This window comes from Colletotrichum truncatum (genome assembly GCF_014235925.2).
Source record: "Colletotrichum truncatum strain CMES1059 chromosome Unknown Contig_0001, whole genome shotgun sequence".
In the NCBI taxonomy this organism is placed as follows: domain Eukaryota; kingdom Fungi; phylum Ascomycota; class Sordariomycetes; order Glomerellales; family Glomerellaceae; genus Colletotrichum; species Colletotrichum truncatum.
In genome coordinates this window covers 7273216-7298655 of record NW_027222398.1, presented here as the reverse complement: position 1 = coordinate 7298655, position 25440 = coordinate 7273216, and the positions used below count along the sequence as shown (strand labels likewise).

Genomic DNA, 25440 nt, shown 5'->3' with positions numbered 1-25440 from the left:
TTTTGTGTGTAAAAGGACAAAATCCTGAGTGAAATGTCTATTTCTTTCGAGGAGGGTATCCTTCTTGTTATATATCCTTGTACAGAAAAATACCAAAGAGAATTCTAAGTTGAGTAAACCTGCTTCTTGCCGCCAATGTGACAATTGAAGCCGCACTAAAGGTTATCGTTCAACACCACAACTCCTTTTTACACCTTAGTCATAATGCGTCACAGGCCCAGAGCAAAAAATATCCTTGTAAGTATCACCGTGGTTGTTGCGGCTCTCAGAACAGCCCCCAACGCCCCCGTTGTTTCTCATCCTTAATAGGTCTGCTGCCATTCTGCCGCTCCCGCTCGCGACCTTCGAGTTGTCGCAAACTCTCCATCTTCTCGAGAACTAATTCTAGAAGCTCCTTGCGGCGGATGACTTCGAGATGTTTCTTGATCTTGGGATCCTCCTTGGCGAACTTCTCGATCTGGTCATCGGAAAGGTGTCTGCCAAGGCGAAGATCAAGCTCTCGAGGGAAGTTGTAGTAAAATTCCGAGAGAAGTTCAACATTGAGAAACAACACAGCTGTCGAGGCCAGTTTTGTGGCTGCTGCATCAAGGAAGACCTCGGGGCAGTAGTACTTATTCTTCAGGTTGGCGCATTGTTTAGACTTGACTGCCATCAGCCGCATCTTGATGATGTCAGCGCGGTCTCTGAGAAAGACGGCTTCGCGTCCTGGCCCGTGTTAGCAATATCCACCGATGGCTTGTGAATTGGGTACCCATACCTCTGGTGAGAAGTGCAGCGCTGAAACCCCCAGCACCGCTTCGTCCGTCTCCTTCGACGACAACATCCCCCTTACGCGCGCGGTCTACGAAGTTCATCACTTCTCTCAGCTTCCTCCGGCCGCCTATAGTGTCTTCAATGCCTTTAAGCGCAGCTTCGCAGTCCTGAAGCTCCCTCTTAAGCACAACAGCCGAATGATCTCGCCCTTGAGCCCATTCTCTTTCGTCGATATCAATCTCAAACTTGTAAGGCTTGATGCAGTTCTCCACTTGATCGCTAGTGCTGTAAAACCTCTCATTAAGGATGGTCGAGGCAGCTTCCATAATGGCTTCCCTAGCAAAAGGGTGGCTGCTGAAGGTTGAATGTTTGATGAGTCTGTCAATATGTGACTGGATTGAGGAGGCAACGACAGTTGTTGCCAACCTTCCAACTCCAAGCTTTGTGAGAGATGAGGTAGATGCATCGAGCTGGCGGTGCCAGTATAGAGAGTTGGGATCCGCCTTGGGAAGATCCGCTAGGTTGTCCGGTTCAGGCCGAGCAGGAGACAAGTCCTGAATCGGCTTGTTCCAGTACCTAGCCGCAAGTAAGTCAAGGACTTTCTGGTCAAGTTCCTGCTTGAGTAGTTGATGCATCTGAGGGCGACCGAACTCCTCGGTAAATTGTTTGAAAGAGTGTTTAAAGCCGTCGAGGCTTTCTGCCAAGTAGGATTCAGCAGACAGTGGACGATCATTGTACTGCACCTTGAACTCGTATGTTGCCTCCTCTAGTTCTTGCCTAATGGCATCGCTCGTGCTCTGTAGGCTGGCAGACATAGTCTGTTCGAGGACTGTCATGAGCTTCTTACGCAAGTTGATCGTTCCTACATTGACTCCAGACCCTTCCCCAAACTCGAGTGGATGCGATGAAAAGAAAGCCTTCTCATTCTTGGCAATGACGGACATAATGCTGCCGGACCTTTTGAATAGGCTGCTTGACTGTGGAACTCGCGAGACAACACCCACATATCCAAGCCTGAGGGGATATTGCTTGTCGCCTAGGATTGCTGCACCACGAGGAGCGTCCACCAAGTCCATCTTGGTTATTACTCCGATGGTTCTCTCACCTCTAGGGTCCACACGACGACTAGCACGCAGAGCTGTCGAGTTCGCTAGGTCCACATCTGCGGCGGAGATGGCGAGGATGACATTGGGTGGCTGGATATATTTGTCGCAAAGCTCCGATATTTTCTGCTTCAGTTCGAGTGGCTGGCCCTGGCCCACAACCTGAATGTAGCCTGGCAGGTCGATAAGAGACAAGTCTGGTACATTTGGTGAGTAAATGGTAAGGTGAATTGGATCGTCCGAGACGCATTGAGTGTCTGGAACAGCCAAATTGAGTTCAGTCAACGTTCTCTGGATCGAGGAGAAGTCGGTGATGCGCCTGAGCCCCAGATCCGGAAACTCGCCATACTCTGCGTCTGATTCGGGTGTGTTAACGAGAGTCAGCTCGATCGGCCGCCGAGTAACCATATTGGTCCCTTTGGGTAAGAATTCGTGACCAACAAGAGCTTCGAGAACGGAGCTTTTCCCGGACGATTGTGATCCGATTACCACGATAGAAGGAAGGGTCAAAGAGCTTGACTGGCCAACCTGTTGAAGTATACCCCGAATCTCGATCATTTTCTTGGTAAGAACCATCATTTGGTCGTCCTTAGCCACTTCGCCAGGGTCTCGGGGATCGTCCTCAGAAGATTGATCATATCCGTAGGCAGCTGCTGAGGCTCCGACAACTGCGGCTGCCCCGGCTCTGCTCTGCTTGGGGGGTTCTCCGCCAGGTCCTTCGTCCCCCCCCTTTCCAGTCCCAATCTCTTCATGGATGCGCAAGACCTTCTGCAGCCACTCCGGAGTTTCGAACTGTTCTTTCGTATTCTCCCATCCTCTCATTGTTTGGTCTGCAATATCTCTGGCACCGCCAAATATATTCGTTGCAGCATCGGATAGCCCCTCTCCTGTCTTGGTAACGAAATCCCAGGCATTGTTGCTTAGCTCTATGGACGAAGTGGTCAGCAGTTGGTTCTTATGTCGAAGGGAGAACGTACGATTAGCTTGATACTGAACCCAGGCGAGTGTTCCAACTGCCAATCCGCCAAACATGGCCGGAATTCTGGCGAACTTCACGACGAGTTTTGGCAGAAACCGGGCGAAAGACGCATTTCGAACTATGACGGCATTGTGAAAAGCATTGCCCGGGAACCACATGCGTCGTCGGGTGGCTCGAACAGCAGCATCAGCTCGCTGAAGCCCGCCAGCGGGGAGTCGATGAAAATGACGGACTGCTTGGACGGGGGCGCGTCGCGTCATGGGCGAAAGCCCTGCAGCAAGAAGGCGTCCGCTCATGCTGCTGGCAAAGCACGGGGACGTTGAGCGAGATCTGGCGGTGTATTCGCATGCGATGTATCAGAACAAATGACTCGAAGATGTAAACCTGGTGGCTAAAGCTGGATTGTTGTAGTGTCCCCAGCGCTTCCGTATCGTCAGGAAGATGTGGCCATCAGAAAGCCGTCGAGATGTCGCGAACAGAAGTGGCGTGAAGCGAAGGTTCTCGCGATTGTGTTCTAGTGCACAGCTCGTTGCATGAAGAGCCCATTTGCAGAAGTGGGGACCACATTGACGTACCCCAAAACATACGTACTATGACAATCCACTTGCCCTTGGGCACCTCAGGCTTTAAGTCTCTGAATGTGTCTGCCGGTCTCCGAAAGTCGCCTCAAGGGGCGCCTAAACGAGCCTCCGTAGAACTCGATTTGATTTGATGCATACATACTTTCTCTATGTCTCTATCAGTGTCTTTTAAGGTCCTTATCGCCTTCGTCATACCCCGCCAGTTGAAGTAAACGTCCTTTCTAGCTCCATTTGCTCCCCCGATCACCAGTCGCCGCCGCATGTTTGGAGTCAACAGAACCCGTGGGCATCCCGGTAACCTGGCACGGCGTATCCATACCAAGATCAAATGACTCACTGCAATACTTTGCTCCCTCATTTACAACCATCAGGGACAAGGAGGCCACCCTGAGTAGCCACGTAGGCGGCCATTGTCCATTTCTCCTATTTACCGTTTCTTTTCCCCATCAGCACGGACGCTTAGCTGCCGCGCACCCAGATCAGCCGGCTGGGCGTGTACGTTGTAATCCGTACCTGCTTACCCTGATTCTGTCCCGACCAGCCTGACTTTATCAATACTACCATCCTTATCAACTTGCGCCACCGCCCTGGGGTTTCTGATCGCGCCATAGCTCGTCAAGCGGATAACATCTCCCCCATCCCTCCGTCAGATTACACTCGCCAATTTGACTCCTACGGAATGTTTCTCAATCTCGTCCCTTTTTTCGATACTGCTGTATAAATAGTGACGGACGTCCTCACTTATTTGCACGTCGATCGCGTATTAACTCCTTCAACTTCCTCGACTTGAGCGTTTGAAGCGTCGCTCGCAGGCAACCACCATGTGCCGTTTTTTGGTAAGCTGTGTAATATTGATTGTCCAGACAGCCACTGACCTTCTCTAGGTATACCGAGGAAGCGACGAGATACTCCTCTCTAAGCTTATTCTCGATCCCACGCATTCCATCCTGAAGCAGTCCTTCGACTCAAGGCTTAGATTGGTATGCTGACTTGATACATCTTCTTCATTTCCTAGCTTATGGAGCTAATCTCGTTCGTTGGATAAACAGGATACTCGCAGGGGCCAGAACAATGCAGACGGCTTTGGAATTGGCTTCTACACCGACCCTAAGCTTGGTCATGCACCTTGCCTTTTTACTTCGACCATTCCAGCTTGGAATTGCACTAATCTTCAACGCATTGCCTCCAAAACCGCTTCCCAGCTCATCTTCGCCCACGTCAGAGCAACAACCGAAGGATCCCTGAGCGAAGATAATTGCCACCCATTTTGCCACGGAAGTTTGATGTGGATGCATAACGGAGGTCTAGGAGGCTGGAAATACATTAAGAGGAGGTTAGGACAGAGGCTTGCCGACAAGTGGTACCTGGGAGTTCAGGGTGGTACAGACAGCGAATGGGCGTTTGCGCTGTTTCTCGACACTCTTGAAAGAATGGGACACGATCCCAGTTCCCAACCCGCCAACGGATTTGGCCCGACAATATTAAGAAAGGCCATGCTGAAGACCATTGCGCTGATCAATGAGCTAATCGATGCTATCCCGGAGAGCACCATTCAGTCAGAACATGTGGACACACGTAGCTTGCTCAATTTTGCTGTTACGGACGGGAAAAGCATCATCTGCACTCGCTATATTAGCAGTGCTACGGATGAGGCAGCAAGTTTGTACTATTCATCCGGGACTGAATGGGGAACGAGAACCTCGGCACCAACTGATCGAAACTATCAAATGGAACGTCGGGACAAAGGTGCCGATATCGTTTTGGTTGCCAGTGAGCCCCTGACTTTCGAAAGAGGTGTGTCCAACCATTATAAGTAAAGCCCGCAAGTAATACTAACACAGGGGCAGAAAACTGGGTGAACGTTCCGACCAACTCGATACTAACCATCCATAACCAGACGGTTATGGTTCATCCGATCATTGACAAGTACTATGACCGAAGTCCCTACCATGTTAGATCTAGTGCCTTTGTTCAGACGAAGGGCTTGATCGCGAATGAGAAGATCTCATCCCTTCTTAGCCCGACAGCGACCCCTTTGCCAACTCTTGAGGCCTCCAAGAAAACACTTGGACCGACAATTCCTTTTGGTGTTTCTCGCAGCCATACCCCCGAGCAGTCCTCAGTCGCCAAGTCAAGACCATCGAGTACACTCCACGAGATCTCAATACCAGCTGATTCAAGGTCAATCACGACGATATCAAGTGCGCAAACCAACACATCGCGACCTCCTGTTCAAGGGAACATCAAGGTCAAGAGAGCCGCGCCAGAGATTCAAGTCAATGCTGACAGCGACACGGACTCGTTGGCCCCGGACGAGCAGAATCACGGCAGGACTGAATTTGGCCATCCTAATAAGTTGTCGCGATTCTTCCCCGAGTTAACCATGAGCTAGCGGGCGTGCTCGGTGAAGGAGGCTGAAGGAGATGCTAAAAAGTCACGTTAGCTATGGCTTACGAGACTATGTCTAAGTTGACATTGTATACTAGAAATATTGCGAAGCGTGTGAGCGGGCATTCTGTAAAGTTTAAAAAGCCGGTAGAAAGAACTACCAAAAGACTGGACATGTTTGTATCAGTTCAGGATTTTGCAATAGTGAGGCCCATTAATTAAATAGCGCTTGAACATCTCGTATCGAAGCTACGAGATTGGCAAAGTAGTCTGTATTGGTCGTTGGATTTGGCATGCAATGGCGGTCTCGCCTCGGCCATGTCGAGCAATCAAAGGGGGTAACTCCGGGTTCACTCCACCAATTGTCGATTTCCCAACGTTGGCCAACCCCCAAATGGAAGCCAAGCACGCCATGCCGTCCACATCTCTCGGGCTATATAACGTCGCTTACCACCATTGATGAACGTTGTGGGTATTCCAAGGCAAGGGGGCATACTAGCAATCTGGACTTAACTTATACATATACTATGGCGCCCAACGACGGAGGAGGAAAGATTAGGCGTAAGAATCAACGCCATTTGAATCCAGCCATTAATTATCGACGATTATCTTGCCGCATATGTATCTTCTATAACAAGACGAACATAGACCCGGGGGCATATCTTTCATGAGCAATCTACGTTGATTTACTCGCTCGTTTACTCCTCTCTCTTGTTTAAGGCTACCGTATAGCCTTAAATTAGAGTGAATCAGAGGATTCGATGTCAGAGGATCCGCGTGACCAAAGCATGCTTTACAAAAAATGAAAATGAAAACCCTCGCTATCACGGTAGCCGAGCTGGTCAAAAGTCAAAAGGCAACGGATAAATCGAACGGAATATGAACTGCCAAACCCATTCTCCAGTGGTTTTGATGTGCAGATGACTAGAATCAGGATTAATCTGCCTCTTGCGGCGCTCAGTACAGTAATGTCCAGAAGGCTATTCGTTTCAGAACTCCAAAGTAGTAAAAGTAGGACTCGCTCGTGATAGACGTTTACATAATGGACCCTGAACACTTGTTGGGAAATGTTGAATGGCGAAATCACACCCAGCCATGACAACACAGGACTCCACCAACGTCCCCAAATTTTGTGCCCCTCAGCGGAGTGCATGAGTTGGGAAGGAGCTTGCTTAGTACTGCACATGGTGGGGTGATCAGCCCGATCACCCCTGTCATAGCGACCTCGTACCAGCCACTTGGTGCCGCTGCTTTAACTGCGGCTAAGAGCGGGCAACACTTACTACGTAGTATAGCCACACCTGCATGCTAGGCCAGTGCCTCGGCGGTGACAACGCCTTATGATCAAGCGCAGCGACGAAGCTAGCCCGCATCTCGCTAAAGTGTCCCATGTCGCAAATGTTTCGCGAAAGCTCATTTGCATCCCGCAGGCTTTCTCTCGTGCTCACCTCCCACACGCATCCACAAACATCAGTGAGCACTCGCTGGCTAGCTGGCTCACTAAAAGGATTCAGGAGAAGGCATCACGGTTTATATTCAAAACTCTCAGAACAGAAACCGGTCAGCGGCCAACGGTTCGAGATGGCATTTGAGTTTCTCCCGTTCTTGTCCGTCGTCTTTGGCTGGGTTTACTTCCTATGCTGGTCCGGCTCATTCTACCCGCAACCTCTTCTCAACTTTACCAGGAAAACGACGGCCGGCACAACGGTTGATTTTCCACTGATCAATTGCCTGGGTAAGTCTAAGACTTCTGGCACCAGCCCAACTACACAGCGCATAGGTTGACGAGACTTTGTCGCAATGCAGGTTTCTTAGCATACCTTGTCTCCAACGCGTGCCTTTACTACTCTCCACTCGTCCGCTCTCAGTACGCCGCGCGCAACCACGGTCTTACCCCGACTGTTGCCTTCAACGACATCACCTTCGCTGCCCACGCTCTTCTCCTTTCCTGTATCACCACCAGTCAATATCTGCCAAAGCTTTGGGGTTTCGCGCCTGCCTCGGGAACCAAGCCCAGCCGCTTCATCACGGGTATCGCTTTTGGTTGCATTGTCGGAGTTATTGTTGTAGCTTTCATCGTCGCAACGGCGACTGGTGATGGTGACCCGCGAACGAGCTGGTGCGCACTAGATGTTGTCTACGCTATCTCTTACGTCAAACTTGTCATCACTCTTATCAAGTACACGCCGCAGGTTATTACCAACTACCGCAATAAGTCCACCAAGGGCTGGTCCATCTGGCAAATTCTTCTTGATTTCTCCGGTGGTCTGCTGTCTTGTGCCCAGCAAGCTATCGATTCATACTTGCAGCATGATTGGTCTGGCATTACGGGAAACCCCGTCAAGTTCGCCCTGGGCAACGTCTCCATGGTGTACGACTTGGTCTTCATGACACAACACTACATCCTGTATCGCGGTTCTGAGGGAAAAGCTGACGAGAGGGATTCCCTTCTCCGAGCGGATGATGAGGAGCATCAAAGAATAGATTAAACAAGCACGGTATCCGTTACTGTGTATCATTTTATTTTAGTTTATTCCGACACTATTTCAATGCCCGCAACACCGTAGAGATGCTTGACTCTTGCATATCAGTCAGCCTGTGGGTTCCCATTTTGGGCTCAAAGTACATGAACAGTCACAAACATATGTGTGGTTCGAAACGCATGAAAGGCGGCTGTGGACAGCAGTGTAATTACTCCATACATCTCTAAACAAACACAAACCAGTCTAAACACGCTCCTCTGGAAGATATAGGAATCTGCCTCTACTGTAGCCCCGTCGCCAACCATGATGTTCTGATTCGTAGCGAACCCAAACCACAAAATGCGAAGTTTTATACCAACAGCTTGCAAGAAAACGACGGCCAAGAAGCCGTACAGGACAGAAAAGAAAGAAAATACAATGCCAAGTCCCTCTGTATGCCTGCCCCTGAACGCCTTCGGGGGAATATGCAGTCTCGCAAGATGCCTCGCCCAACTTTCTATCTGCTCTAGAGAATCGTCTGTCTTTGTCTTGGGTTTATGCTCTAGAACTTTTCTCTGGCCATATATGCGATTTGTGTGGCTAATCATGTTTCCATCCAGATACGCATGCCTCATGCTGAAGCTGTGCTATGTCTGGGAATCTCCTAACTTTTTGTGCGTAACGTGGCTACCGTTTCTCATGCGGATGTGTTTCCATTAGCCTGCATGAAAGGGGGCAACTTCTTCCAGGTCTCTTGACTAGGCACCTTGACCTTGCCAAAATCTTCGTCGATATCAAGGATGATCTTGAGCGCGTTGCGGCTGCGAGCAAAAGGACTGGTGTCCAGCTTCTCCCTCAGGGTCGAAACAGCCTCGCCGACGCCGGTGTGAACCTTTGCCGACTCCGCCTTGCCGGGGTATGGAATGACGCTCTGCAGGACTTCGTACGCAGCAAGGGTGAAACCAAACTGGGGAGACGAACGGAAAATTCTGGCAGGGCCACCCTTGAAGAAAGCACGGAAGCCTTCCTCTTTCCATATCGTCTTGGCGGCATGACGGAGGCCGGTATAAGTCGCCTCGCCCTTGCGTGCCTCAACCTGAAGCCGCGTCTTGATGACATCGCATGGTGTCGTAAGGTAAGCGGCGGGCATACCAGCGATGGCACCTGCGGTAAGAAGCTGGAGCACACCCAGTTTCTTCGTGGGCGATTCACCAAAGAAATCCTTCTTCAAGTGGCTGTAGGTAGGGAAGTAGATCGCAGAAAAGGGAACGTCGCGCAGGAGACAGGCGGAAGCACCCTTGTACAGGCCAACAAGACCCAAGTTGCGGACAATCCACATGGCAGATCTCCTGGGGGCTCCCTCAACTGTCTTGGCGACCTCACCCTGGACCTGGAGGCGAATCTTGACGATTTCAAGGGGGTTGGTGAAGACCTGAAAAGAGCAACACTGATCAGTATACATACAACAAAACGAATTCGGTATACAAGAAGAGAACTCACAACTTGGCAGGCGCCAGCTGTACCACCAGCAAGAATCTCGTGGCCATACCAAATCTTGCCCTCCTTGTTGGTGAAATGGCCGCGGACGAGATCGTTCACCGTCAGCTTAATGGCTTTCTCGGGGGCAACACCAACGAGCTGAGGCAGAACACCAGAGTACAGTCCTCGAAGGCCCTCATTTCTCCACACCTTCCGGAAGCAGTCAATTGAGTTGTTGTACAAACGCTCACCAGGTCTAGCACCTCTCTGGTTCTGCAGGCGCGTCTTGACGAGGTCGATGGGGTAAACCATAAAGGCACCAAAGGCACCAGCCAAGCTACCCAAGGCGAAATTGTAGCTTGACTCAAGAACCCGACTGAGTGCCGCCTTGCCCGTCGAGGCGCTGTTGGCGAGAGCTCGCTGAGCAGAGTCGTCGGTCTCGTAGATTGCATTTCTCCATGACGGATCAAGGACCTTGGCAAAATCAGAAAGGCCCAGGCGGCCGGAGGGCTCATCAAGACTGGCAAAGTGGAAGAGAATGTCAGCCTCCATGGGGGTGAAAAGGGAGAATCGAGTGATTTTGGCGGCCTGGTTGAGGAATTCGGTCCTGGTGATCTTGCCATCAGGGCTCTTGGCGCAGGCACGGCGCACAATGAGCTCAACAAGATCAATCTCCTTGATCATGTTCTGGAAAGCACGAACGTTGGCGTAAGAGACCTTGCTACCAAGCGAGATGTTGCAGAGAGTGGACAGGTTCTCGAGCAAGTGATCGGAGAGCTTGTGCTTGGAGGTCTCGCGGATGATGCGCTCGAAGTCCTCGGGATTGATGAAGCCATCGCCGTCGTTGTCGAAAAGCTGGAAGGCCTGGCGAATTCTCTCGCCCTGGAGCCCTCGCAACATCTGGGAGAATTGGGGGTAGTCCATGTGGTGGCGCTTCTTCTTGCTACCAATGTATAGCTTGGCCCATTCGCACTCCCAGTCGAAGGGGATGCTGTCGGGTCCCTTGTTGAGCTCATAAAGCTTTCGGAAATCCTCATACTTGACGTTTCCAGTCCTATCGACATCGAAGAGGCGGAAAGCAATCTCGTACTCGGCGTCGGGCTTCATCAACAAGTTCTCGAAGGCAGCCCATTCGGAGAGGGTAATCTTGCCCGCGTCTCTACGGTCGGCGACGCCAAACAGAATGCCGTACTGTTCGCGCTTGATTTTGTGCTGGAACGCAGGTAACAGAGTCAGCCAGAGGTCCAATGGTGGATCGGAGGTATATCGGAGCCAGCTGTCCGCCGAGGCATTGAACCTCCAAGGCGGACTGTCCCTAATGGATTACGTGCATAGATGAAGGGAACTCTTACATAGTCCTCATCCGTGGGCGCAACGGCGCTGATGAACTGTTCAGGCCCCATGAGGAGCTCTCCTGTTGACTCATCTTTGATGGCATTGGCGACAAATCTGGCCTTAGTCTGCGCAGAGAGCTGGACGGGCTCCTCGGCACCAAGAAGACTTTCCTTGACAGCCTCCTTGACGGTGGCTGCTTTGCTCATCTTGGGCTATATGGCTCAGAGAGACTGTTTGTGTTGGCGCACGGGAGATATCGTCTGAGCTGAGTACCCTGCCTTGACCTTGGAGAGGAAAAGAGGAGGTCAGGTGGATGTGGTTTGTGGGTTGGGTAGTGGTTGTCGCGCGACAGAGGTGGGTGCAACGCGATAAGATTGACCTTGTTCTCTTTTTTTTACTAGTTGCCTTAGCCGACGTGGACCTTCTGGGCGTTGCTCTCCAGAATCATTCGATTCTATTACAAACTCCAGGTACACACCTAAGGACTGTTGAGGTAGAGACGTAAGGTAGGAAGAACGATAGGCTTAGAGCGAGTTGGAATATCCAAGGCAGACAAAGGAAAAAAAAATTTGGGGAGGCCTGTCTGGGGAAGTTGGTCACACTCAAGAAGACTTCCTGTTGCAGCCGGACACTTTGGTTGCACGCAGCAAGGAGTAAGTAAAATTTTGAAAAGCTGCAGAATGATCAGGCGGTCTCAGTTTAGGATCATGACGGAACCAGTGCACCTAGGCTTTCTACGAAGTACGTACATCTGCTGGAAAGAGAGACACGGGGGAGGGAGCGCAAGAGACAAAAGTCGGCATAGAAACAGCGGGATGACCTGAGTCAATTCCTCAGTCGAGCCCGTTTTTCGGAATTGCCAGCCTCTGGCGTAATTTTTTTTCTCCTCTAGCTCCACGCGGGACTCAGGAACAAGTCTCGGAACATAATTGATCCCGGCCTAGTGTCCTGCAAGATCCTTGATAAGCGCGCTGATAAGAAGTCATTGCCCGATGGTGAACCAGAATAGCAGCCATTGACACAGTGGCACATGCACACAGACACCAGCACATGCAGAGTCCTCGTGCTGCTGATGCAGTGTACTACTACAGGTTGGTGACTGTCGGTCGCTGCGTGAGGTCGCAGAATTGTCAGCTTACTTTCGTTTTATTACCTTCTTCATTTTCCTTTCTTACAAGTTTCTACCTATGCTACACTTCGCATTCTATTAGTTTGCTGATGTTGCTTTTTCGCCAATGATATCTCACTCATATGGCCTCGATGTTTCTTTGCATAGTCATAGCTATCCCAAGAATGAGCTACGGATACATATAGGAATGGGGATTACAGTGTAATTGGGAGCTCCCCTGTTGCGCAAGCAAAGCAGTAGCTGAAGCGTAAGGTGCTTGGGTGTCTGGCTCGGGTGCCAGAAACCCTTGCTTCCACACCTCGGACACGACCGGGACTCATGGCACAACGAACGGGGGGTCGGCTGTGGCCATCCCAGTCTCGATTGCTCCGATGATACTCGATTCGTGCGCATAAACTTCGGACAAGTGGATCCCGGACCCGCTCCGAACTTGCCGACACATAGAAACCTGGAACAAGCATTGATTGGATGTGCGGGAAGCCCTTGGGGGCTATGAAGGCTGACACAGTCGAGTGCGGGAAGCCCAGCCGCCTCCAGAGGGCTTGCAGAGACCCCTAAACTTCGGATTAGCTACGGTGTTCGAGCACAGCAGCAATTGGAGCTGGTCTCCATTTTCCGTTACCCGACAGACTCGCGCCAAGCACTACCTACCCTGCCTCCCCATACAACCGCTAAATCCACCTAATAGTTTCATTGGAACACACGCGCACCAACGAAGCAGCAGGTGCCTAGGCCTGCCACTTTTGGAATCGGGACGACGTCAACAGCTCAGGGGTGACAGTCCTTACACGACGATCCTCGACACGAGGGTTTCCTCCGCATCCGGACTCTTGGATTCTTTCACACATTCATACATTTATTATATTCGTTACTATTTCGCAAATCAACCCTCCCTGTCGGGTCAAAATGGCCGAGCGGGAGCGATGAAGCCAACACAATCACCAAACCCCACGCCGCTGCCGGCATATCCACTCATGCGCACGCCGTCGCCGTCTTGCAAATACACCCTGTCCTGACCGTTGGCCAGTTTCCATCCAACCTTGCCGCCCTTGGTCATCTCGAGCAAACAACCATGCTCGTCATCGCCAGCGCCTGACACCGTCCCCGTAGCTAAAATGTCACCTGTGTTGATATTGCAGCCGTTGATTGTTTGCTGAGCCACGAGATCTCGGAATGTCCAGTACATCCAACTTAGCTGCGCTGTGCATACCGTTGTGGCCTCTCCACTCGCCAACACCTCTGCCTTTAAAGCTATAGTGTAGCTCGAATCTTTCTTCTTGTCCAGCAGGTAGGGTTGCGCAGGGACATCTTTCGGAGGTGGTTGAGTTGTGAATGGCTCGAGCGCTTCGAGCGTCACCACTATGTCGCTCACCATCAGCAGGCCATCAATGGACATATACTTGATACTCAACACTCACCCCAAGGACTTATTGTCGTTCCAAAGGATTTCCCATTCATTGGCCCAAGGGGATTCATCTCGAAGCCCTGGATGTCACGAGCTACTTACTGTCAGCCTTTTACGTACCTTGAAGGACAAGGGTCAATTACTTACCGCTCCAGTCGTTCAAAAGGACAAGACCAAAAATGTGCTCGTCGGCATCAGAAACTGAAACACGGTCACCCATTTGCGTCGATTTGCCTATGATGCACGCCACCTCCAACTCGTAATCAACAGCTCTGGAAGGGCCGAAGCCGACTTTGTCCCCGTCGCGGTATTGACCAAGCGGCCGAGTTATTGCAGTCCCCGAGACCACAATGGTAGACGGTCGACCTCCGTAACCAATTGGCAAATATGGCGCTGCCGGCGGCATTGATTTCTGTCCCATTACGGCTTCCGACGCGTTTAGCAAGTGTTCTTTTGAACAAGAAAAGTCAGTGAAGCCGCCAATTCGCAACGGCAAGTGAAGTTGTACGTCATCGATTGGGACGCCATGCTTGCACAGAGTAGCTTTGTCGGAAAGTAGATCCTGGATACTCTTCCTAAGTAATCGGAGCTCAGCCTTATTTACAGCTGCCAGATCATTCAGAGTCGGCTACAACAAAGTCAACATTTACCGCCTCGAAGCAAGAAACCAGGCGTTTACTTGAGATAGAGCAGACTGTATCTGGCTGGAAACCTCGAGGCCAACATCGGCAAGAAAGATAACGGAGTCGCCAACCCTCGTGACGACACCCTTTGGATGATTGTTACCACTGGCAATACCGTAGGGAATGTTGGCGATAGAGAAATGATCAGACAGACTCATCTTGACGTGCGTGTACTAGTGATCTATGGACAAAGCTGTTGTAGGTTTTGTTTTAATTCGGACGCAAGGAAGCGAACAAGTTTTGTAGCAGCTACGAATCTTTTAGCCTTCGTCTTGCGAACCTTGGTGAGTTTGTCAGTCCAACATCATCCGCCGGCCCCCTCCTCCCCCCTCCCCCACCCCCACCGTCCCCGAGTTCCCTGGCTCGGATCGACCGCCCAAGTCCGAAATGTGCCGCTTCTCAGCACATCACGCGCTTGAGCTATTATTTGTGATTTGGAGCTTCCGACTATCACATAACATCTAGTTTAGTGGAATTATAGGCAATGTGACATAGTTCTCCAGGCCCTGCCCAAAGTGGATGTTGTTCAGTCCGGCAAACTTGCTGGCGGGCCTGGTGATGCGAAATCAGCGTCTGCCGTAGTGAAAATTGGGCGGATGTACTCACCTATCAATATCCGAAGCATGTTGGAAGATGCCACTACCTTGCGTATCGCCGCTACCGATTTCAAATACGATCTTGCCACCTTTATCGACAATTACGTTGGTGGGCCAAATCTCGACATCCACGCCATAGACTTCGCCAGCCTTGACGGGTTGGACGTCAGTAGAGAGATACTCTCTGTGAGGTAGCCAGGACTTGTGTCTGGGGTGCTCTTCGTGCACCTTACGGTTGCTCACACGTAACCAACCCTTAACGAGCGGCACAGGATCTCCGGCGGTGCCAGTGTAGAACACCTCCTTGCCTGTCGGGTCAATGTGACGCAAAGTTACGAATAGGTCAATGTCGGTATCATTCCCAGTATTTTCAGGTGTGACAGAGACGTTCAGGTGAGCCACAACGTGTCCTGTGACCTCGGTCTCTTGCTCGAATGGGGCAGTGGTGAAAGAGACGAATTGCGGCTTATCTAGGGAACCAAGAGCTTTGTACGAAACCGTCTTTGACTCCGAGCTGGGACCGGCAGCTGTGAGTCCCAAGTCTGGCGTCAAGTAAAAGTTGGTGTACTTGGTTCGTGGAATAGGCCATGCAGTTTCCGTTCGCTTTTCATATGCCTTCTCCTTCTGAGCGTCATTGAAGCCGATATTGCCCTTACGCAGCGTGAGCGTCACAGGAGATATCTTCCCGGGCACACTCCAGCCGACGCGGTCATCGCCCTTCAAGAACGCATCGAGAAAGCTCTTCTGCAATTCAACTTCCTCTGGATAATAAAAGGGCAAGTCATGTCGCCCCGTTATGAAGCGAAGGTATTTGAGCTTCGAGCCAGCCCCAAGATATCCCTGGACATTACCTCTCAAGTGAAGGAGAATTCCACCCCAGTTCGCGACGCTAAGCAGAGGGACCTCGATATCCTCAAGGTTGTATTCCTTGCTGCTGTAGTATTCATCATCGCGGAAGCGGTTGTTCTCATTATCCCTTGTCTGGTCCTGGCGGTTGGCGATGAGAACGTCCTCGGGAAGATCGCCCTCAATAGTGTCCTCTTGGCCCCTGGCTCCTGGCCCATCGGGTGGGAACTCCAGCTTCGATCTTTCCTTGCGGCCGTATTGGTTTACAAGGACCTGACGGTTCCACCAAACGCTGATGAACTTATTGGAATAAATGCCGCCATGTCGGCAGCGATCGCGGTAGTAGTCGGACATTCCCTCCCATGGGATGATGGCTGCGAGGCCCTTGGGCCGACGAGCAGCAACTCGCCATTGAGAACCTGCGAGTGAACGTAAGTGACTAGATATGGGCATGCACATTCTACTGAGGGCAACGCACCAGCATAGTAAGAAATGCCTAGCAGGCCGACCTTGCCACTAGACCACGGCTGATCGGCGGCCCACTCAACGACGTCGAAGAAACACTCGCTGGTGCCGCGGCTCATAGTGTCTAACAGACCAGGACTCTGACCTAGGCCGCGCTCATCAGCTCGGACAATGGCATAACCCTGGCTGGTCCAGTAAACGGGGTCGGGTGTCTCCCATGCTGAATATTTGGACCTCTGCTCAGGGCTGACTTCGTCAAAGGATTTTGGGTAAAACTTGGCGTACGGAATGTCTTTGCCATACGGCCCATAGGTCACTAAAACTGGGTAGCGGGCAGCCTTATCTTTCGAGAGTGGGAGGTAGACATTCGCTCTAATTGGAAGCGATGACTCCTTCAGAGGAATCGAAACGTTCTTCATGAAGGTAAGGCCATTTTCTAGGTCCTCGGTTATCTCGAGGAGATCTCTGATGGGCGGCGTTTTAACAGACATGTTGAAGTGAGGGATGATGATGTTGTAAACTGAAGGTGAAGGGGTCACTGTTAACCGTAGAAGCTGGCTCGAAAGGGGGCTCTCTTGAATTATATTTCGAGACAGGGGCAAGCATTCAGGGTTGTAACAAATTTCAATGGAAAAAGCAAGTAAACGGAGCGGATGATGGAAGTGGTGAAGATGGACCTCTCATGGTGTTCCGCGCGGCGGAACGGTGGGGGAGGGGCTGGTCCCAATTGGCTGCCAATGTACAGCGAGCACGCAAGCCAGCCGCTCCTCGCGTACCTAGTGAACATGTTACTGCACTGGCAAGTTGCACAACCCGCCCGCCTCTAGCTGGCTTTGTTGCCGCCATGGCTTGGGCAGGTTGAGTTTTGGATGCGGGGGCGCCAGACAAGGGGCTTGAGCTCCGTCATAGAGCAATTGTGGCGTGTAGCATGAGGTCAAGGCCAATGCTCTGTCTCTCATATCGGACTGCTCAAGCGAGCCGAGTTTGCACCACCATGTCACATATTTTTGCCGGACTGCAGTCGGCCAGTGAAAATGGGCAGTGGTGGTTCTTGTGAACTCATCTCGTCCCGGTTTTCTTTGCAACTGATTCAGGTCTGGTCCCTTTTGTCACGCAACAGAAATAAAATCACTTTCTCGTTTCGTTTGGATAATCTCATCGAGGGAACCGACTATTATTACACAATTCACCCATAGCTATAACGCTAACTTAACTGCATTGGACATGCTGGCTGCTGGAGGTCTTAGATCTCTCCACCAACCTTGAATCTCCAGTAGCTGTCATTCACTTTGCCCCCGGTACTTCTCCAGAGCCAGTTGGAAATCTACTCAGAAACATGTTAATGAGAAAAAGACAAACTGCACGGCCATGGACTGTATCTTACCCCCTGAAGCCAACAACCATTCAACATTACAAAGACGAAGCCCGTCTCGATTCGGTTGGAGCCCCATGGCCTATCCGAAATGTCTAACGCCCTGTTTACGGGCCGATACGGAGGCACCTGGCGGTGCTGGTTATACCAGTCGGGAGGGTTCTCGACTATGGGAAGGGCCGCATCTCTAGAGGGCCTTGAGTACGCATCTTCGACACCCCCAGTGAGTCGAATGGTGTAATCGTAGAGATGGTCTTGACGAAGGGTTGCCGTAGCTGTGTTATCTGTCGTTGTCGTTGACATCTTGAAGCTATCAACTTTTTCTTGGTTATGGCTGACGGATGCAAGTATGTAGAATGGTAGACGTGTATGAACACACCGATTTCTTCAAATGTTGAAAGACCAATCTGAAAAAGAATCACAGGGGGAGATGCCACCTCAATATGCCGACCGCCGCCCCTCCGTCTCCGCATGCCCGCTCCCCGATCGACCCAGGGCCTGTGTCGGAAATGCGGAGAGATAAGATGGAACCGCCCCCATCCCAGCAAGCTAGCTATAGTGTAGTGTGATCGACAGACGCCTCTGTTCCCCCACTTTCCGCCCCCTCCTGACACCCGGACAGGCAGCCCAGACCACCGTCCTAGATGGCTGTTTGAGCTGCCGGTTCATCAAGCCCCAATATCAGGTTGAAGTTTGCAACTTTAATGTAAGTCGTATAGCATCTCACCTCATCCCAAGCAAACCACTCGTTCCTATACTTCAGACGCTGTCACCTTCACCTCTTGTCCTTCTTCCCAACTTGCCGGCAACAGACCAAAGAGACTGACATGATGGACTCGGCCGTTGAGAAACTTCTCGTGACGCTTGTTGACGGGCGGTCCGATGGTATTCGTTTCCGTCAGGATAACCTTCGCAGTCTCCATGAAGAAATGCGGAAGGAGTCCGGAACGCTATGCGCTGCGCAGGAGAAGGATACCGGAGCTTCACAGGCGGAGATAGAAGCCGAGTATTACCTGGCAATGGAGGCTGTTCGTCACTTTTATGAATCTTTGGACTTTAGTACGGAACTTGAGGCCGAGTATTTTGTGGCGCAAGGAAAAGACAATGCGGGCAGGCGAGCTGGGGCTGGGCTGGTGATAATCAGGCCGACAACATACACTCGATTGTTCTCCATCCTGAACCCACTTGCGGCGGCCTTGGCTGCCGGGTGTGTTGTTGCCCTTGAGGTTTGTCATGCCTTCGATTTTCTCTATAATTCATTCCTACTGGGAACGCGCTGACAATCAAATTTTCCAGCTCGAGGACACCCTGCTACAGCTCGATTCTGTTCTCCGCAGCATCTTCACCCGAGCCTTGGATCAAAATGCCTTCTGCGTCACCAAGAAGATCGCAGACCAATCTCTTCTTGACGCAGCAATCCTTGTGGATCAGACAGGAACTGCGCCCAGTGCAAACCGAGTAAATCATCTTGTGTCCGCCAATACCACACGTGCTGTGGCCATTGTTGATCGCACTGCCGACGTGGAGGCTGCGGCACAGGCCATCACAGCAGCTCGGTTCGGTTTTGGCGGACAATCGCCGTATGCGCCGGACTTGGTTCTCGTCAACGAGTACGTGAAGAAGGAGTTCTTTGAGGCTTGCTCGAAGCATGCCACTCTCGCTTTTGCGCGTGAGACGACCGTTCGACGGTCAAGTGACAACCAAAACGAGCAGACGAGGAGGGCCGTGCAGGAGGCTGAGGAGAAACGGTTGATATCCAGCTTCGGCTCGCGCGACTTCAAGTTAATCGATATCAAGGACAAGTAAAACTTTCCTCCTCTCTGCAGAAAACATCTCGAGAAGCTAACAGCTGCAGGGATTCCTCACTACTCAATATGAAAATCAGCGGGCGCTTCCTGCCCATCGCGATTTCTTCGGGCTTGGTAGACTCGATTTATACGCACGAATTTGAGTAAGTGAAGTAATTCATCGTGTCCATGAAATGTAACTCATAGTTTGCAGACAACCTCTCTTAGCCAGTTATCTCTTTGCTAGCCCTGATGCGGCGAAATACCTCTCCCAACACATCTCTTCACATGTCTCCTATGTCAATCAAATCCCATCAAGCCTGCTTCTCGGCCCGGCAGCCCCCACCTCACACGATCCGGTTTTGGAATTCCGTTATAGCAAGGCAATGTTCTCAGTATCCAGACCGCAGATCATCGAAAAGACTTCCGGGTCACTTGCAAAAGTTGAGCAACTCCTTTCCGGCTCAAGTGGTATCACTGCTCAGGGGATGCGAACGTTGGCTGTTGCACCATTGAAGCCGACGAATCAACCTGGAAATAGTAGGTTGGGATTCTTCGAGCAGGGATTCGTGCTCGGCGCCAGCCTTATCATGAGTGTTGTGTTGCCAACTCTAGCGTATGGAACATGGATCGGTGGTCGGCGAGCGGTGGATTACGTGCTGAAGCTCAGGCGCTAGTTTACTTCTTTGTCGAGAGTCTGTACAATATTTTATCTACGTGCAAATCACATCTTATCGCATCGATGCTATCTGGCATGCCATTATAATGCAATTTTAGCTTGTGAAACGCTTGTGACTCGCTCGGTATAGATGACTTACAATGTCAAGGGATATTACATAGCTGCTGGATTGAGTTGTCTGGAACACGCGGATGAAACCGTATGATTCGAGTGGTCCAGGTTACGCTACGCCACAATGCCACGGAGCTGGAGTTCCTGGATTGTTGAGTTTGCGTGCCGGCTCGGTCTCGGTTCGGGAAGTGGCGGCACATAGCTATCTCATAGCGGCCCCACCGGCCCCATATTCCCCAGGCGAACCCCTCCTCGTCTTACATGTTCCCCAGATGTGAGAAGATGCACACCAGCCCGCCAAGTCGGTACCTCTCGAGTGTTCCGGGCTCGCAGGGATCGTCGCTTCGCAACAACATCCCGTTCGCCGATGGGGCCGCATGAGCCATGGCATTGAGCGACGGCAGTGTTATCACTCACCAGAACTGCCTCTTAGCATACATTGCATCAGTTTTGGCAGAAGACAACAGTCTTGAACGACTGCTAGTACGGGTGTCACAGTACTTTAAAGGCAAAAGTATTGATTTACCAGGCAATTTTGCTCGATTGAACGGAGCCAGCTAGCTCATCACACTACATACTCGACACAACAGCTGTTCTGAGGCAACAGATCATCACTATGGCAGTAGGGAATAAAGAAGAGGGCCTCATGACACCGGTCCATCTTTTCTCTCATGGCTCAACAATGATGCTTGGCGAGGAAAGCAACTCTGCCACTTACTGGAAAAAATGTGGCGACGAGGCTCTTGCTCAGGGAATCGAGCACATTATCATGATGGTAAGCACGTTTTTCTTCTCTCCTGGGACCCCAAAGCCCCCCCGTATTGTCTTCTTCGAGCTATCGACTGACAACATCAAAGGGCGCACACTGGGCGACAAATGCCCCTGGGGAGGTCCTCATTTCTGCGAACCCAAAGCCTGGGAAGTCTCCGGTAGCTTATGTGAACCCGGAAAAGTACCAACCTTACAAGTTGAACCCGGATCTTGACTACATCCCCACCATCCAAGCTCACCTCAACGCAGCCGGCATCAGTTCAAAAACCGACCCGACCTTCGACTGGATCCACGACACGTACCTGATCCTGATCCGCATGTTCCCTAAAGGATGCCCGCCCACGACTCTGATCTCCATGAATGACTTTTATGACCCTCATTTCCATGTTGCCGTTGGCGCCGCTCTCCGCCCGCTTCGCATGGCCAGGCACAAGACACTCTTCATCGGTTCGGGGGGCTCTGTTCATAACCTCTATCGAAACAACTGGGGCCCCATGCTCCGCTTTCGTGACAACTTTGCCCAGCTTACCCCTCCGGAATATTGGGCCCTCGATTTTCGCCAGGAGGTTATCGACACCTTTTGTACAGCTTATGAGGAAGACGTTCCTACTGATAAAGCCACCTACGGCCGCCCCATCCGCGGCAAGAAGCCATGTGGTGGACCAATGCTGAGGCGCAAGGTGACAAGCCTCATGAAGCACCCTAAATACCGCGATGCGCACGCCACAGATGATCATTTCATGGCCACGATGTTTGTTGGGGGTTTGTGCGGTGCTAAGGGTGATGAGAAGATGAGAGCCGAGATGGGCGCTGAAGATTGGGAATTGACCAACATGTGTAACTCGCAATTTACACTTGGGAGCTGGGCAGATGCAAAGTAACACAGCATAACAAGATGGGTGGCAGAATTAAGCAGGAGTTTCCTTGGATTGGTATCAGTTTAAATTGTAACTACATGCTTACTAGTACTCCGTGACGGCAATGGCTGCATGTCTTTCTTTTCTTCCTTCTCCCGTCGCCTGAGACCGCAGAACTATATAAAGGTACACATGGGACTGTCTATTCAGAGTTTGAGACCCTGAGCCGCCTATGACAAGTCCATATTATCCCACTGGAAGTCGTCGCCAGTGTCGAGACCACTGAAGAGATCATTATCTCCTAGATCTAGTGAACCCCCCGCACTGTTAGAAGGCCCGCCCAGACCCATGTCGCCTCCCATGCCCAAGTCCAGGCTGACATTGTCCACAGACATGCCGTCTCCCGAAACTACATTCGCAGCTGCAGCCGCCATGGCATCGCCGAGGGAGCCTGTTCCCGCGTCAAGACCCAGGCCAAGGTCGTTCTGCAGCATGGTGTCTGCTTGTATGGCCTCGGCCTGAGAGACCGCCATCTGCGACTCCACCTTGCGGTGCAGCCTCACGACAATTTCGGCCAGGGTCATGTCTGTTTTTTGCAGGCGTTTACAATTTTCCGCATCCGACTTCAACACTTCTCGCATCGTCAGCTTCCTTTGAACGGGGGCGGGCACATTGCCCGTATTGTCAAGGAAGTTGAGCGCAATGGTGGATGGAGTGTTATTCCCATCAGGCGCACAAACCAGAGCCGTAGCCACGTCATAGACTATGCTGCCACTTCCGCTCTCTGTTTGCTGCCTAATGTCGTCGTATATAAGCTGTAAGAGCCGTTTTGCGCCAAGCGTATTCAGACCAACCAGTATCTGACGGTGCGTGTACGCAGGAGGCAGCATGTCCATGTTCGGATGTATGCTCCATTGGACTAGACTCTGCAACGTTTGCCTAAGTGCATTGACAAATCCGCCTTGTTGTGGATGTTGTTGGTGTTGTTGCTGCGGGTTAGACCAGGCATCTAGTTCGACATGATCGGCTGCGCCTGTCCTTCGAGACAGAGGAATGCTGTCTTTAATCGCCTTCAGGAGAGGTTCAACTTCTTGACTTTTCGGGTCTGATCTTTGATACGTTCTTAACGAGTGCTCGAGTGGCTTCGAAACTATGTTCATGACTGAGGAGAGCATGGCCGAGGCTTCGTTTGAAATTGCAGTCGGGACAAGAACAGACTGCAAAACTCGGACAATGGCCTTTTGGCAATCGGAACGCTCAATAAGTAAAGAGTTGGAAAGATATGTGATAGCAACGACAAGAGAGGGGAGAAGGAAGGTGTCGACGAGGTCTGTGTCCGAGTTAGCAGGACCGCAAAGGGAAATGCACCATCAAGCTTACATTCAACACCCCCTTTTAAGCCATCCTCAGATAGGTTCCCTGTGCCAAACGCTAGCACGATGTTCTGAAATAGGGTGGACACCAATAGGTAGAAGTCCTGGGGAGGGCAGGACGACATAAGCTCATCGCCAAGGCCTCCGGCCTCGGAGTCGAAGAGCCCATGGATCCAGCCGTCCAGATGGCCTTTTTCTTGGTCTGACAACTCGTCAAGTGTCCGGCTTTGGTGACCCTGGCTCAGTAACCTCGAGACGAATGAGCCTGGAGATGTGATACCGAGATCTGACATGGATAGGTTGTAGCGATATGCAAAAGCCATCACTAGAAGAAGTATAGATCCAAACTCCTCATACACAGGCTGGTACTCGCCCTGGTCCTCATCATACTTCCAGTTGTCGAGAAGGTCGCAGAGCGGATGAAGAATGGTCGCGGGCTTCTCAAATAGAAGCATGACATCTAGGGAGAGCGGTTTCTGTGCCAGTTGGCTGCACAGAAGCTTCAGGGACATTGTCTCCTTATTCCTGCAAAGCTGTCCTAAAACCTACAATAATCAGAGGCGTGCACTTTCTTAGCTACGTGTAATATCCGGAGGCCTACCTCGGTCAAAGCCTGGCAGACTGCGCCAGCGTTTCCGTCCTTGCCGTCTAGCTCGCCGATGAGAGCCTGCATTCTTTCGGGATCTGCAAGGCAATCGGCAACTAAGTTGTCCTTGATATACCTGCCACCGGCTGGAAGGGACTGGTAGGGGGTTTCCCCCAGCAAAGATTCAATACTGCTCTCTCGAACTAGGCCATGCAAACAGCATGCCCAACAGAACTCCTCTCGCACAGAGTCTGTGAAAGGGTTGTTGCTCCTGGATTCATCAAACATGGATGAAAGGGTGGGGAACGTATTCGTATCCACGCGACTGAGTGCTTCAGTAATGCAAAACTCTGCCGTCAGAGGGGGGTACATGTGCTTGCTTAGGTTTTCGATCAAGAGAGGCATCTTGTTCATGAGAAACGAGCGCAGCAGGTGGGCAGCCGGGTTGCCTTCGTTACGCGACACGGCATTGGCCAGTACGTCGAACGAGGCCAGAATGAGATCAATGGTCGTTGTTTGGACATCACCCTAGAGACATAAGCAAGCGTAATTGAAAACTCAGCGTCAGAAACCTTACCTGGTATCTGTTGTTCAAATAGTTGAAGATAGCGAGGTCATCGACCAACGGTCTTCCGACGAGCTACAAGCGGCTTCATCAGCATTTCCCTCTCTATCACTACATCCAAGTGAACCTACCGCCGCATTCAAGTATATGTAGAGGCCAGCTCTGGAGTTGACTATGGGGAGTTCGGAGATAACATAGTTCTCGAGCGCGACTGATGAGTCAAAAAGGTCTTCTATCTCGGCATTTGATGTATTATTTTGATTGTCAACGGGCTCGAAACCTGCCAGAGTACTGGTACGGAACATATCCAGACGAGTCGCAATTGGGCCAGCGTTTTGCATTATTGTAGGTACGAAATTGGCAAGGCTTTCAGATAGGGCCTTCCTGGTGGCTTTGTGCAAGTCAGTTTGAGATTCCTACGACTTGGATGTCTAATGTGTACTTACTCCTTGCTTCTGTTTTGCTCAAAGCCTTGAGAACAACTTGGTTCTCGCATACACCAAGTAGTAAGGCCACAAAAGCAGCGCGTGCAGACTCCATCTCTTCCCTCGCTTGACTGTTTTGAAGTTGACCCATGACGTCGACTGTGAAGGCTGTCGCGGCGTCGGTGAAAAGTGCAATCCACTTCGCCATTATATTTGCAACGTCTAGACCGGTTTCTGTGTTTGGTATCGCCATACCTTGGGCTACTGACTTGGTGAGTCTGTAGAACATGACTTCCTCTGCTGCGTATGAGCTCGCCCATCGTGGGGCCTGAGGCCGCGAGTCCTCGCCATTGGCAGGCTGCGAAGCGTCCCGAGAATGCGCACGAGACGTAGAATACTTGTAAAGAGCTTTGAGTATGGATGGTGTGTCGATGTAATTTAGGTGGGAAAGGACTTGAAGGTAGCGCGGGACTCGAGGATCGAGGCTCTCGTGGTTGTGAGGCTGGGGTCGCAGAAAGAGATCGGTGACAGCGGAGGGAGGCAGTGGGTGCTTGGCTTGGAGAAACGGCACGTATGCTTCGAACTTGTCGGGGTCTAAACGATTGGCGAGGCTTTTGGCTATGAATTCTGTCCACTGCTCCAAAGCGGCGCGCTGGACACCTCGAACTACGCGACCATCCATGATGCCACTGCGCGGATAAGACGGTCCT

General features: G+C 51.3%; 9 protein-coding genes across 9 annotated transcripts; 4 read left to right on the top strand and 5 right to left on the bottom strand.

Annotated features, from left to right (window-relative positions):
- Positions 1-265: 265 nt before the first annotated feature.
- Positions 266-3131, bottom strand: CTRU02_202036 (dynamin family protein; the record flags this gene model as incomplete). Its single annotated transcript, XM_036725397.1, has 2 exons — positions 266-714; positions 752-3131. The coding sequence occupies 2 exons, from the start codon at positions 3129-3131 to the stop codon at positions 266-268; spliced, it is 2829 nt and encodes a 942-aa protein (XP_036583075.1).
- Positions 3132-4237: 1106 nt separating this feature from the next.
- CTRU02_202035 (glutamine amidotransferase) lies at positions 4238-5808 on the top strand (the record flags this gene model as incomplete). Its single annotated transcript, XM_036725396.2, has 4 exons — positions 4238-4252; positions 4301-4396; positions 4466-5210; positions 5264-5808. 4 exons carry the CDS (start codon positions 4238-4240, stop codon positions 5806-5808), a joined length of 1401 nt encoding a protein of 466 aa, XP_036583074.2.
- A 1577-nt stretch (positions 5809-7385) lies between these two features.
- Positions 7386-8293, top strand: CTRU02_202034 (lysosomal cystine transporter; the record flags this gene model as incomplete). The annotated part of the gene is made up of 2 exons (XM_036725395.1): positions 7386-7539; positions 7611-8293. The coding sequence occupies 2 exons, from the start codon at positions 7386-7388 to the stop codon at positions 8291-8293; spliced, it is 837 nt and encodes a 278-aa protein (XP_036583073.1).
- A 670-nt stretch (positions 8294-8963) lies between these two features.
- CTRU02_202033 (mitochondrial carrier) lies at positions 8964-11286 on the bottom strand (the record flags this gene model as incomplete). Its single annotated transcript, XM_036725394.1, has 3 exons — positions 8964-9698; positions 9767-10957; positions 11098-11286. 3 exons carry the CDS (start codon positions 11284-11286, stop codon positions 8964-8966), a joined length of 2115 nt encoding a protein of 704 aa, XP_036583072.1.
- A 1824-nt stretch (positions 11287-13110) lies between these two features.
- Positions 13111-16695, bottom strand: CTRU02_202032 (Fumarylacetoacetase 4; the record flags this gene model as incomplete). Its single annotated transcript, XM_070203966.1, has 7 exons — positions 13111-13568; positions 13628-13708; positions 13762-14189; positions 14325-14470; positions 14813-14849; positions 14904-16158; positions 16218-16695. The coding sequence occupies 7 exons, from the start codon at positions 16693-16695 to the stop codon at positions 13111-13113; spliced, it is 2883 nt and encodes a 960-aa protein (XP_070062548.1).
- Positions 16696-17447: 752 nt separating this feature from the next.
- On the bottom strand, positions 17448-17879 carry CTRU02_202031 (uncharacterized protein; the record flags this gene model as incomplete). Its single annotated transcript, XM_036725391.1, has 2 exons — positions 17448-17528; positions 17589-17879. The coding sequence occupies 2 exons, from the start codon at positions 17877-17879 to the stop codon at positions 17448-17450; spliced, it is 372 nt and encodes a 123-aa protein (XP_036583069.1).
- Positions 17880-18403: 524 nt separating this feature from the next.
- CTRU02_202030 (putative aldehyde dehydrogenase) lies at positions 18404-20040 on the top strand (the record flags this gene model as incomplete). The annotated part of the gene is made up of 4 exons (XM_036725390.1): positions 18404-18802; positions 18861-19378; positions 19432-19527; positions 19578-20040. The coding sequence occupies 4 exons, from the start codon at positions 18404-18406 to the stop codon at positions 20038-20040; spliced, it is 1476 nt and encodes a 491-aa protein (XP_036583068.1).
- Positions 20041-20769: 729 nt separating this feature from the next.
- CTRU02_202029 (aromatic ring-opening dioxygenase family protein) lies at positions 20770-21805 on the top strand (the record flags this gene model as incomplete). Its single annotated transcript, XM_070203965.1, has 2 exons — positions 20770-20928; positions 20981-21805. 2 exons carry the CDS (start codon positions 20770-20772, stop codon positions 21803-21805), a joined length of 984 nt encoding a protein of 327 aa, XP_070062547.1.
- Positions 21806-22011: 206 nt separating this feature from the next.
- On the bottom strand, positions 22012-25412 carry CTRU02_202028 (mediator of rna polymerase ii transcription subunit 5; the record flags this gene model as incomplete). The annotated part of the gene is made up of 6 exons (XM_036725388.1): positions 22012-23111; positions 23162-23699; positions 23756-24268; positions 24318-24380; positions 24437-24696; positions 24752-25412. 6 exons carry the CDS (start codon positions 25410-25412, stop codon positions 22012-22014), a joined length of 3135 nt encoding a protein of 1044 aa, XP_036583066.1.
- Between the last annotated feature and the right edge of the window lie 28 nt (positions 25413-25440).